The sequence below is a fragment of the Oratosquilla oratoria genome, chromosome 2 (genome assembly GCF_046742065.1).
Source record: "Oratosquilla oratoria isolate Oo_2021 chromosome 2, ASM4674206v1, whole genome shotgun sequence".
Lineage (NCBI taxonomy): Eukaryota > Metazoa > Arthropoda > Malacostraca > Stomatopoda > Squillidae > Oratosquilla > Oratosquilla oratoria.
The window spans coordinates 86704672-86717898 of NC_134778.1; the positions used below are offsets into that span (position 1 = coordinate 86704672).

Sequence of the window (13227 nt, forward strand, 5' to 3'; positions counted from 1 at the left end):
GTTGATAATACAGTTTATTTTATTTTATTTTTTTTAACGAAAAGTTCTACACCTCCCCCACTCCTGCCAACCCTATCCTTGTGAAAAAAAATTATATCCTTCTATTTCGATTTCCGGAAGGAAATATTTATCAACCATGTTGATCCAGGACTCAGTAATAGCTATAATATCGAAATTTTCTACGCATGCTTTACCTCGCACCAAATCAATTTTGTTAATTATGCTTCTGCTATTTGTATAGTAAACTTTCAATTTATCTTTCCTCCACCTACTTTGGTGATTCTTTTCACAGTCCCTCTCTAAGTTGTTTCTATTGCCTAAACTATATTCCGATACTTCCCCCCCTACTCCCACGTAATCTACCCGAAAAAACCCTGTAGGGTGCCTACTTCTTTCTCAAGGGATTCAGCAAGGAGCCGAAATCCTCTGGGCGACAAGTGCACCCCGTTCCTTGTATATAGATTATTCCTACCGTAAAAGCTGTCCCAGTTGTCGGCAAATGCCCATCCATTGGCCTTACAATGTTTTGCCAGCCTGCAATTCATTGCAATAGCCCTGAAATGCCACATGCCTCCAACTCTACGCCTCGGAAGGATTCCACATACAACAGGAACACCTCCCCTATTTCTAATCTTGTCTAGCACATCCCGGAACCGCGCAAACAATTCCTCACTCCCTAACTTACCTATATCATTGCCACTGGCACTTAAGCAAACTAAAGGGTTCTTACCTTCCCCTACTAAACACTCTTCAATCCTATTTCTAACATCTTCTATCCCAGCGCCGGGGAAACACACCTGCGTCCTATGTTTCCTATCTTTATCGCAGAAAGCCCTGTCTATGTACCTCACTTGACTGTCTCCTACAACCAAAATCTTACCCGTGGGCAGGGATCCAGCGTCTGCCCTTCCCTTCTTTTGAATTTCATTTGTTTCTTCTTCCTGCAGATTCGCTAGAACTTGAAACGAGTTCTTGCAAACGAGTGGGGCTGGTGAGGACTTTTTTTCACTATTCCGCATCTTATCTATCGTCGTTTTCCATCCAAGCTCATAGCTAATTTTGTCTTCCGTATTTTGGGCCTTCGAGCGGAGAACTCGATTCTCCTCTCTAAGGCACTTTACTGCATCCTCCAAGGCTTCAATTCTACTATGAAGAGATCGTACCTCATCGGCGCTGAACACGGTAACACAACCACTCGCCATATCACTAATTGAAGCAGCTACCCGGTTGACTTGACTTGAGTGACGACTACTGCACAACTTCCATCATAATCATCTCCATTCTTCCCATATGTGACATTCCTCACGTTTATATCCTTCTTAATCAGGAACATAACTTCACCCCGTTGGTTTGCCTCTCTGTTTCTCATCCAATAATTATATGCACCATGTCCAACACTGTTGGGTGGTAGTGGACCTTTCAATTTTGTCTCTACAATTCTCGTTATGTCCGGTTCTTTTTCCTTCAGGTAATCATTCAGTTCATTTAAGCCTGTTATTAAGCCATCTATAGTTGTGTAAGACACTTTTAATATTCTACCTCCATCGTGTTTTCCGTTTCCCTTCCGTTCTTCTCTGCTATGAACCATTTCCTCACTTTCATATCCACTACTCTCCAATAGAATTTCTCTTTGCCTGACGCTGTTCTGTTCTCGTTTTTTTTTTTTTTTTAGCTTCTATTCTATTTGCTTTCTCATCCTCTTTATTCATCTCTTTTTATCTATACCAGTTTATACTGATCACTTTTTGCTAGTTTCCCTGTTTTTGCTAAAATATTCTCTGCTGTTGTTTGTGACCTGAATTTAACCTTAATTGGTCTGGTCTTACCTGTATTGTATTTCCCAAGTCTATATATTTCTTCAATTTCTTTCCGTTTCTTGTTCATCTTCTTGAACTACTTCTAATATGTTTACTTTTTCCTTTTCCTCCTTTACTCTTGTAGTCCTATTTGGACTGTATATAATTATACATTTCTTTTTATCCGCTAGGTCTCTTACTAAATTCTCCTTCTCCCTCGTCACTTTAATAACTGTGTCCTTAGTTTGTTCTTTCATCTGTTGTTTTACTATATCTCTAAATTCAATTTTGTTGTTCTCTTGGACTTTTCTCCAACGCTGTACATCTTTTGATATGAACTCTTTATTTTCTTTATTATTTTTCTTTAATTCCTCATTCTCATCCTTTACTTCTTTTAACTGTCTTCTTATTTCTTCTTTATTTAGGTTTTGGTTCTCCTTTAGTTCTTCCAATTTATCAACTCTTTGTGTAATCTATGTAAGTTGACTAAACCTAACCTCCCACTGTTCGTTCATTTTCTCTAGTTTTTCCTCTTAGACTTCCTAATCAAGGGAGGTTGTCATCTCCTTCCTCGTTAAATTCATGGAAATAATTATCTTCAACTTCCATTGCATTGCTTTTTTCTATATTTCTAATTTCCACATTTTTACTAAGCTCTTCGACTTCACCTCTATCGTCTGCGCACCTCTTGTTGCCATTCCTTCGGACTTCTGGGGCCCGTTCGTCCCCTTCCTCATTTTCTTTAATTTTCCTCAGTAATCCCTACCCTTCTCCCTTTTCTTCACCTTCCCACTACACCACGAGCTTTCCCCTTCCCTATCAATACAACACAGGTACTCCCTCGTAGTTTAAATATACGAAAATTTCGTTTTTTCCGGAGTTCCAATCGTTCCCGTCTCTCTGCCGATCATGTATGTGTGCGTGTGTGTGTATCGTTCTGTATTCTGTACTTTCATGAGGGACTCGAGGACTTGTACCTATAAGAATCTGGTATTTTAGAAATTCATTAACATTGGACCCAAGAAGATTAAGAATACTCAAAGCTGTATACCTCAAAGATTGGAATTGAAGTTTGAACGAGCAAGCACTAGAATTATTAGCACTAGCCAGCATGAGGACACAGAGTAATGGTGCATTCCCCTCCATTACTACTGAATCAGTAGTTAAATACTGCCTATCAAAGATACCAATAACACTCCCTGAAGAAGGCTTAGTTGAGCCGAAATCTGGATCAGAGATAATGAGCACCTACAGACAAATTCTAAAGAGATTAGACCCTGCACAATGGCGAACAGTTAGAAACAAAGAAACCATTTTCGAGAAAATAATTGAAAAAAAAGCATAAACTTTAATAAACTTGGACCATTTTGTTAATACTAAATATAATCTTGCTGATGTACTGTCACCCCTACACCTGATTTTCTTTAACCCAGGGGTTAATTTAATTGTTTATTGTTATATTCAACAGTGCATTACCTCCCATATGATTCTTCTTTTCCTCCCCCTATTGATTCACCTCCTCACTCCGCACTCTTGCGTTCAGTGGGACATAGCATCATCATTGATTGGAGGCATATGCCAGGGAGCGCGTTGCTTCACCCACACACCAGTACCAGTCCCCACAGTCTCTCTGAGCAAGCTCCCATGTAGATACCGTTTCCACTCCAACCAACTCTCAACAGGTTCGATCAACTTGTACCAGCCATGAATTCTGTGGGCGTCATCCCTTTCGCCTCCTGCATCAAGGGTTGTCTCTTGTGGAGGCAACCTCGTAAATAGGACCAACATCAGGGAAACGTTCCACATGCCCATATAGTCGGAGTTGACGTTCACGATTTATGCTGGTAATTGGCCTGTACTGAGTCTCACAGGACATTCTCTGGTTTAATATGAAGCTATTCCGGCGATACCCCATGATTCTCCAAAGGCTCTTAGTACTAAAGACATCTAGACACCTCTTCAAGTCAGCATTTAATGTCCATGTCTCACAACATTATAATGTCTCAGAGCATGACAGGGAGCACAAGAGACTTGAAGATTTAAATCTTAGGCCTCCTGCAAAAATAACGACATCGTCGTATACTCTGGTTAAGCGAGTCCATAACACCATGGACAATGCCAATCCTTCAAAGTATTTTCTGACATGACCCACCACTATTATGCACTACACTACCCTTAAAGCTTTCCAAAACATCAATGTCCATACCACATGCACTGGCAGACTGAATTGTGTCATCCATTAAGACCTTAAACTCCTGAACCTTTGTCTTGGTCCGGGAGACATTAAGTCCATGCGGTCTCGTCTCCCTGTGCAGTTATTCGAGGGCTGCAACCAAGACCTCCAGTGACTCCACAAAAGGACAATATCATCAGCAAATACAAGATAAGTGGCCTCGGTGTTGCCAATAGATGCTCCGCAACGACATTGATCGACAACTCTGTCCAACACCAGGTCAATGCAGGTGTTGAAAAGTGTTGGACTGAGAACACACCCTTGCCTCACTCCTGAATTAACAGGAAAGAAGCTAGATATGCCTCCTCCATGTTTTACAGCACTCTGTGTTCCACAGTATAAGCCAGGCATCAAGTCAATAATCCTTGCAGGAATCCTACAGATCCGCAGAAGATTTCAGAGCACGCCACGATGCACTTAGACAAATGCCTTCTTGAGATCAATATAAGCTGCAAGAAACCCCTGTTGACACTCATGTCCGTGCTCCATAAGAATATGAGGCGTAAGGAACCGACCAGTTATTGACTTACCTGGCGTGAACCCAGACTGTTCAGATCACTGAACCTTAACCATATGTGAACAAAGCAATAGATGGGCAAGCACTTTACCTGGAATACTGAGATGTGCAATGTAGCGGTAGTTGTTCCTGTCTTGCCGGTCCCCCTTCCCCCTCCAGATAGGGGCAATCAGACCCTTTTTCCAGTCAGAGGGAATGGTTATGGACTATCAGACAGCAGACAGTACTGCATACAACCCATGGATCATGGCCTCACCTCCAGCTTTCAGCAACACTGCACTGATAATACAGATGCCAGCTGCCTTTCCACCCCTCAACTTACAGCCTCTTTCACCTCTCTCATAGAGGGCAGAGATTTGTCTATCAATGAATCAGGGACTGCCAACTGAACAGCATCGAGGGGAAGCTGTCCGCTTGGAGGGGCAACCATGAGCAACTGCACAAAGCACTCGACAAAGGGGCTACATCCCTCCTCACCCAATACTAGCTCACCATCAGCTGTTCAGATTGTGCTCCTCTGAGCCACAGATTTGGGGCAAAGTTTTTTCAGGGCTCGCTTAGCAGGCTTGAGGTCATTTGCATTAAAATGTCCCTCGACATCTTTAGTGATTCCCTTGACACCTCTCCTTATCCATTTCATGAGAGCTCTAGTCTGCCATTTCAGAGTCTTGTATTGGTCCAGGTCACCAACCACTGAGGCAGCACGGCCTAGCTCTATACTTTCCAGTGTCTCCCGCGACGCCACACCACTCCTCGACCTTGGACTTTCTCCAATGCACTTCTCGGAAGCTTTCAGAGTTTCATGTTTAAAAGTGTCCCGCTGCAAAATATCTAAAAGATGATCCCATTTTTTCAGCCTTGACTTTTCCCACTTAACATTTATGTTTCTATTCACTACTGTTATCACTCATTCCATTATTCTTATCTATCCCTTCTCCAAATATTATATTTTATTTCTCCCACTATGTCATCATTGTTTACATTCAGCTTGGTCTCAATGAAACAAATATCTGATCATTTCTCCTTTGGCCAATATTAGTCTACATTAGGAGAAGCAACTTTCAAATGTTTCTTTCATTTTCTCTAATTCCCTCCTTCAGTACCAATTTTTCTCCACCACTCTCCAGTCTTTTTTTCATATAGTTGAGAATATTTCAGAAAACACAACCACAACGAAATAATATTTATATATTCTAACCAGCAAGTTGAAATTTTACATTCATGCCAATTCTTTCCAGAAAGATTATATGATATACTAATAAGAGCGGCAGCAACAGGCACATAATCCTTCCACTCTAAAAACAGACATTATCCAAAATACTCACAGGAAAGTTAGCAGGTTTGAAACAAAAATATAATATTTCTATGTAAACACTGAAGTTAGAATGTTAACTTTAGAACATGTACGTCTGTTGCAGACAAAAATTGAAGTGGATGGCAATTATCTTGCAAGACTGAAATACTATCTGAAACCAGATATCCTCGTATACACCCATTTTCTCAAGAAATTCAACAACCTCGTTGAACAGTTCGGAAGAGATCGAATGGCGGAAGAACTCAAAGGCCTTCGACAGGCAACCAAACGGATAATAGAAAAGTGCAAAATCCGTCCCAGGTCTTTCAATCACTCTTATCTGAACATTGAGGTAAGAATTGCTCTCAAGAATTCATGGATTTAACAGCCATAAGTAGTTTTGTTCGTGCTGGGAACAACAGGTGAAGAAAACCCCAAGTAAGAAATAGAAAGAAAAGCTATATGATGCCATATAACCTTTTGTTTTCCAGACAACTTTGTTGCAAGTTTACATAGACATTTTTATAAACCAAGAAAACATTGTGGCAACTTTCATATCCTTTCTGCAGATCTTAAACTACCTCCCCTGCATGAACCATCAAGCTTTGCCTAGTATGGTTGATAACCCTGTATTTTCTCTTTCAGTTGCAGGGCTACGAATCCTTGCAAAATGACGATTTTTGCCAAAAAATTGTCATTGAGGAACTGGACTTTTTGGAAGAAATTCGGAATCGAATGAAGTCGTATGCTAACGCAACATTGTAAAAGAAAATATGAATTAGACTTACCATATATCTCCCATCATCAGACATAAATAGAAATGGAGGAAACTCACCTTTTAATTTTCATTAGTACATTATGAAAAGATCTGAATAACTCCTATTTCTTGGAAAATTATATACCAAGTTCCTCATGGGATGGGTGAGAAAAATAATTCAAATACTAAATGACCTTCTTCAGATTTAATTAAATTTTGTGACATATACAATGTGGACTCCCATGACATTCCACTAAATGGTTGTGCCTCTTGGAAATCCTCAAAAATCTGCTCTTAAAACACGTATTTGAACAAAAATATGACTATTATGATGGTGGAATCGACTGGGATAGTTTACAAAACCATTTCTAAAATGTAGTGGGTGGTTTTGAAAAATTACTTCATCTATTGCACTCTGACCTTTAAAGGAGGCTGGAGGAAGTGGATAGTTTTAAGTATTTGGGGGGTTGTAGCAGGGAATGGAGGAGTAGGGGTGGAAATAAACTGTACAGTGAAAGAAGCAAGTAAATGTCTTGGGGATATGAAAAGTGTCATAAGAAATAAGTATCTGGAGATGGGGTGATTATACCTAAGACTTACAGGACACAGGCTAAAAATGTAAGGAAGGCAGAAAGAAATTTAAATGCGAGATGAAGGGTTTGAGAAGTATGGTGGGGGGTTACATGTATGGATTGAGTGAGAAATGAGGTGAGGCCGCATTACTTTGAGGTAGTGAGTATCAGTTGATTTCCCTTTAACCTGTTTCAAGATCTTGTTTCCCTCTTCCAGTGATTTCCAAACTAGGGGGAAGCCCCCTAGGGAGGCGTGAGGAGGATACATGGGGGGCATGAAGTTATCTGCTCAAAAATATTTGTTTAATTAAAATAATAAAATCATTTCAAGAACAAATATCTGCCATTACATACATGCAAAATATAATTAGAGCAGTCACTCCAACCCGTTTTCTATTAAGATAGTTCTTACACATTTTGGACACTTCACTGATACCAACCACAATTTGCTAATGTTCAACCTTTTTTTTTTTCTCCCTTTGAACCAAATGTTTCCTTTTTAGTTACTTTGAAAAATGTCTCTAGAATGTACTACAGGTTGACATTCAAAAATCCGGAACCTTCAGAAATCTGGGACAGCATTTTGATTTTCATATTTCCCGCGTTGGTGCGCCACTGTTTTCTGGAGCTGCCACTTCCACCTGCTAACAAGTAATCCTGCTCATTTTTCTCATTATTCTCCTCATTATAGCATTTATTTGTTGTATAGCCCCAATATGTAATCAACAAAGAAGCAAGGTGGCATAAAACGCAAACATCATGCTTTATCGATTGCAAAGTGGAAATATAAAAAAACTTGGTAATAATGTGTCTGTGCGAACCATTTGTGAAACTTACGACATTATGTGTAAAAAGCCCATCTGCTATTTAGCTTCTTTCCTAAGAAGTACAGTACGGAGTATTTTATTTAGTTTCATTAAAATTCTTCGGAGGATCAGTTTTATATGTTTTATTAGAATTGAATTAAAATTCTGTATAACTATCTTTACTGTATTTTATTTAGTTCGTGAAAAATAAAATTACATTTGCTTTTCACTTAGTGTTTATTTTTTCCATTACAGGACTGTACAAGTGGCAATTTTCTTTAAATATATACGGGGTACACCATACAAAATTATAAACTTCAAAAATCTGGCATTTTCAAAAATCCGGCAGCCCTCAGGTCCCGAGGTTGCCGGATTTTTGAACGTCAACCTGTATTATTTATTTGAGTGCCTTTCATTATTAAAATTTAATACAATCAGAAATCTGTTTTCCTGAACAATGCTAAGAAATAAATGCAAGAATCATTTCACATGAACAACAGACGGAATGGGGGCGAGTGGGTCTACTGGAAGCAAAAAGGGGGCATCAGGTAAGATAGTTTGGGAACCACTGCCCTCTTCTTAGGAGATAGGACAGAAAAGGTTGCAAGACCTAGAAATGGGATTCATAACAGGTAAGGAAAACCTTAATTCCCTTTTGATGTATGTACACATACGAGTATATGATATTTAGGTGTGGCTTGTAATGGATTCCACAACAAACAATTCAGATAAAAATGGGACTTTGGAATGGATTATATTCATATATGGAGATGCCACTGTATTTCCAACACATTTTGACATATGGAGAGCTGACAGCTCCCCTTCTACTACCCTGACCTTGTGACACAGAAACTCTTTCATGCTAAATATAACACAGGCAAGTGCCCAGAGTTAGCTCCCAAAGATATCTTTAGGAGGGATCACAGACCATTACCAGCTAGTGTGGTGTTGCAAGTTTTCAGTTAATGAAACTTGAAGCAACAATTATTATTATTGTTAATGGTTTTAAGTGTGTGTGAGGTTAGATAAAAAGACAGACAGATGGAAAATCTTTTACTTTCCTAAAACTGTTAACAAAGCAAGTTCCTCTTTTCAAATGGTAGTCAATGGGTTAACATAAGTAAAATATCAACAAAACAATAAATACAGCACCCTTGAAACTTTATTTTCTTGGATAACTAAATAGGAACTTAAAATAAAGCATACCACATTAAAATAGGTACAAAATAAATTTGGACATGAATACAGCATTTTACTACCGTGTTAATAAATTACCTTTGTTCTGCAACATGTTAATGTGAAAAAATATATACATTCTACCTACTTCATCTTGGGTCTGAGTTACTCCAACTCATCCCAATATTCTTCTAAGAATTTTGCTCCCAGTATCACTGATGATTATTTCTTATACAATGACAACTGCAGTATGAAAGCAACTACTCAGCATGCTTGTACATATATTGTGGCGGCTGCCTGGCAAATTTACTCAGCAAGTGGAAACACCCTATATAGCAAAAAAGTTAACAAAGTGCCACCTTCTGAAGAGGAAAACAAATCTTATACAGATTCATCAAAATAATCATCAACATTCTCTTCATCTACTTGTTTATCTTCAAACCTCGGAAACTGGAAAAAAAAATAAAAAGAGATTTACTAGCCATGGCCATTATGATCACTGGCAACTTCTCTCCTTTCTTGTGCAACATACTGACATACAAATTTTACATTAGTATCATCCCTACACACACACACACACACACACACACACTTTCGTCAGATGGACAGCGAAGATTGGAGTTCCGAAGAAAAATCAAAATTTACGTGGATCTCAACGTCAAGGAAGTACCTTATTGTATTTACAGGGAAGAGGAAAACTTGTGGTGTAGTGGGAGGGTGAGAAAAAAGGAGAAGGGGAGGGATTACTGAGGGAAATGGAAGGAAATGAGGAAGGGGAGGACTTGGTCCAGGAGGCCAGGTGTCTTGTAAACAAGCGGAGGACTGAGGATGATTTTGGAGAAGAAGGGATTAACAAAAATGTAAAGATTAGAAATATAGACAAGAACAGCACAATGGAAGGTGAAGATAATAATTTCCTGGGATTTAATGAAGGGGGGGGGATACCAACCTCCCCCTGATTAGCAAGAATAGAGGAAAAACTTGAAAAAATGACCGAACATTGGGAGAATAGGTTTGGTAACATAGCGAGATTGCGCAGAGTTGAAAAATTGGAAGAACTAGAGAAGGTGAACAAAAACTTAACTAAAGAACTAGAAGAATTAAAAAGACAGTTAAAAGAAGTAAAAGATGAGAATGAGGAATTAAAGAGGAATAATAAAGACAATAAAGAGGCCATAGCAAAAGAAGCACAGGGTTGGAAAAAATCCAAGAAAACAGTAAAGTTGCATTTACTGACATAATGAAACAATAAATGAAAGAACAAACTGAAGACTCAGTTATTAAAGTGATGAGACAGAAGGAGAATATAGTAAGAGACTTAGCAGACAAAAAGAAATGTATAATTATATTAGGAATGGAAGAGAAGTATAACCTAAATAGAACCACAAGAATCAAAGAGGAAAAAGAAAAAGTAAGCAGTTTACTAGAATTAGTTCAGGAAGATGAACCTGAAATTATGAAAAAAAATTGAAGAGATGTATAGACTCGGAAAGTAGAGTACAGATAAGACCAAACCAATTAAGATTAAATTCAGGTCAGAAAAGACAGCAGAGAATATCTTAGCAAAAACAGGGAAACTAGCAGCAAGTGAACAATATAAAAAGGTATGGATAAAAAGATAAATGAATAAAGAGGAAAGAGAGGAGGAAAAAATGAAAAGACAAGAAGCTAAGGAAAAAACGTGAACAGAACGGAGTCAGAAAAAGAGAAGTTCTATTGGAGAGTAGTGAATATGAAAGGAAATGGGACATACTAGAGAAAAACAAAAGGGAAACAGAAAATACAATGGAGGTATCAGAAAATTAATTGTCTTACACAAATATACATGGATTAATAATAGGATTGAATGAGCTGAATGATTATCTGAAGGAAAAAGAACCGGACATAATGGGAATTGTAGAGACAAAATTATAAGGTCCACAACCACCCAACAGTGTAGGACATAATGCATATAATTATTGGATTAGAAACAGAGAGACAAAACAAGGGGATGGGGTTATGTTCCTGACTAAGAAGGATATAAACGTGAGGTGTGTCACATATGGAAAGAATACAGTAGAGATGATTATGATCGAAGTGGAAGACAGAGATAAGAAGAGCAGAAAGTTTGTAATAAACTATGTGCCTCCAAAAACAGCCTCGTGGGAAGAGAATGAACATAAAAGTATGTTAGAAGACACAAGGATAACATTAAATAAGATAATGGAAGATGGAGGAAGAATAGTTATAATGGGCGACTTTAATTGCAAAGAAATCTGCTGGGAAGAGATGACAGTAAAGGGTGGAGACGACTCATGGGGAAATGTTCTACTCGAGATGATTATTGACCATACAATGACACAATGGATACAAGAGAACACTAGGTATAGAAATGAAGAACCATCAAGACTAGACCTAATAATCACATCTGAACCCAAAATTGTGAAAAAAAATTAATATAAGACACCAATAAGTAAAAGTGACTACATATTGATTGAACTGGAACTAAATGAGGAGAAATACATGAAAAGAAATGACCAATATAGAAAAGGAAGAATGATGTATGAAAAAAACAAATTTTGATAAAATAAGGGAATTCTTTCAAAAAGAAAACTGGGAAAGAATACACAGAGAGGAAACAACAGTGGAAGAGAAATGGAATATTTTGACAAAAGTTATAAAAAGTGGAAAAGTATGTCCCAAAACAAAAACAAGAAAAAGAATATGTAAAGTGCTGGTGTGGTGGACAAGTCCCCCACTTGTGCTTCGACGCTGTATTTTGGCTTATAGCATCGCCGCCGCAGAAATGGGATGGACCAGGAATGGATATAGTGTGTAGAAGTAGCTGGCCTTTGGCCTTATATTAATTGTGTGTAGGTTAAGTCTATAGTATGCCTGTACTACATGCATTTGTATCCTCTTGAAAGCACAACCTAAGCCCTGCCGAGCCATGTTTTGGTCAGGATGGGTCGTGTGCTACTTTAACGTACGCATGAGGCCTATATAAAGATGCCAGGTTTTGGTGTCCCCAGCCAGTTCCTTTCCGAACTTGTACCCAGCAGTGCCCAACCCAAGGCTCGCGGTCACTTTTGTGGTTTAGGGCAGGGCTCCAAGCCCTGACCGCGTCGACCCAGCCTAGGTCAACACTCGCACTAACCAGAATAAAGTCCAACAACCCACTTGAGTCTCCTTCACTCCCTCAGCACCTAAGCACAAGTAACATTCATGTAATGTTACACTGGTACAACAAAAGTTGTAGGGAGTTAAAAGACAAAAGAGATAAAGCTTGTACCAAATGGAAGAAAGACAAATGACCTGAAAAATGGAAAATATACACTTGTTATAGAAATGAATATGTACAAGTGTGCAGAGGAAAAGAGAAAATATGAAAAAGATGTCACTGAAAAATGTAAAGATCAACCAAAACTATTTTACAGATTTGTAAACAACAAACAGAAAAACAAACAAGATTTAGAGAAATTAAGACAAGGAGTTGAATACACAGAGGAAATGGAAATGGCAGAAATTATGAACAAGCATTTTAAATCAGTGTTTACAAGGGCGAACATACAACCTGGAGAAATCGAATCGAAAGAGAAAGTCCCCCCTATGAAAGAAATAGAAGTAACAAAGAATGAAATAATGAAACACTTGAGTAATCTTGATGTCAGAAAATCGCATGGACCAGATGAAATAGCAAACTGGATACTGAAAGAATGCAGGAATGAACTGGCAGACAAAATACATAGCATAATAAACAGTTCCTTGAAAGAAGGAAAAGTTCCAAAATATTGGAAAAAAGCAAATATAGTATCTATATATAAAGGGGGAAATAAAGAAGACCACTACCAACTATAGACCAGTACAATAGCAAAAATTTGTGAAACAATTGTCAAAAGTAGTTGGGTAAAATATTTAGAAAAAAAACAAAGTGCTAAATCCAAGGCAATTTGGATTCAGACAAGGACGCTCATGCATCACCAATTTAATATGTTTCTATTCAAGGCTAACAGATATAATACAAGAAAGAGATGGATGGGCTGATTGTGCATTTCTAGACCTAAAAAAAGCTTTTGACAAAGTACCACATAAGAAGT

General features: G+C 38.3%; 2 protein-coding genes across 2 annotated transcripts in view; one reads left to right on the forward strand and one right to left on the reverse strand.

The window, feature by feature from the left end:
- The window catches only part of LOC143040945 (galactosylceramide sulfotransferase-like), a 43231-nt gene extending 34355 nt beyond the window's left edge, over positions 1-8876 (forward strand). Inside the window, exons 8-9 of the mRNA XM_076212381.1 lie at positions 5965-6192; positions 6486-8876. Coding sequence (XP_076068496.1) covers positions 5965-6192; positions 6486-6605 — 348 coding nt within the window. The 3' untranslated portion in view covers positions 6606-8876. The remainder of the gene's footprint in view (positions 1-5964; positions 6193-6485) is intronic.
- Positions 8877-9015: 139 nt separating this feature from the next.
- Positions 9016-13227, reverse strand: part of LOC143040931 (uncharacterized) — a 28674-nt gene continuing 24462 nt past the window's right edge. Inside the window, exon 7 of the mRNA XM_076212375.1 lies at positions 9016-9601. Within this exon, the coding sequence (XP_076068490.1) occupies positions 9533-9601 (69 nt within the window). The 3' untranslated portion in view covers positions 9016-9532. The remainder of the gene's footprint in view (positions 9602-13227) is intronic.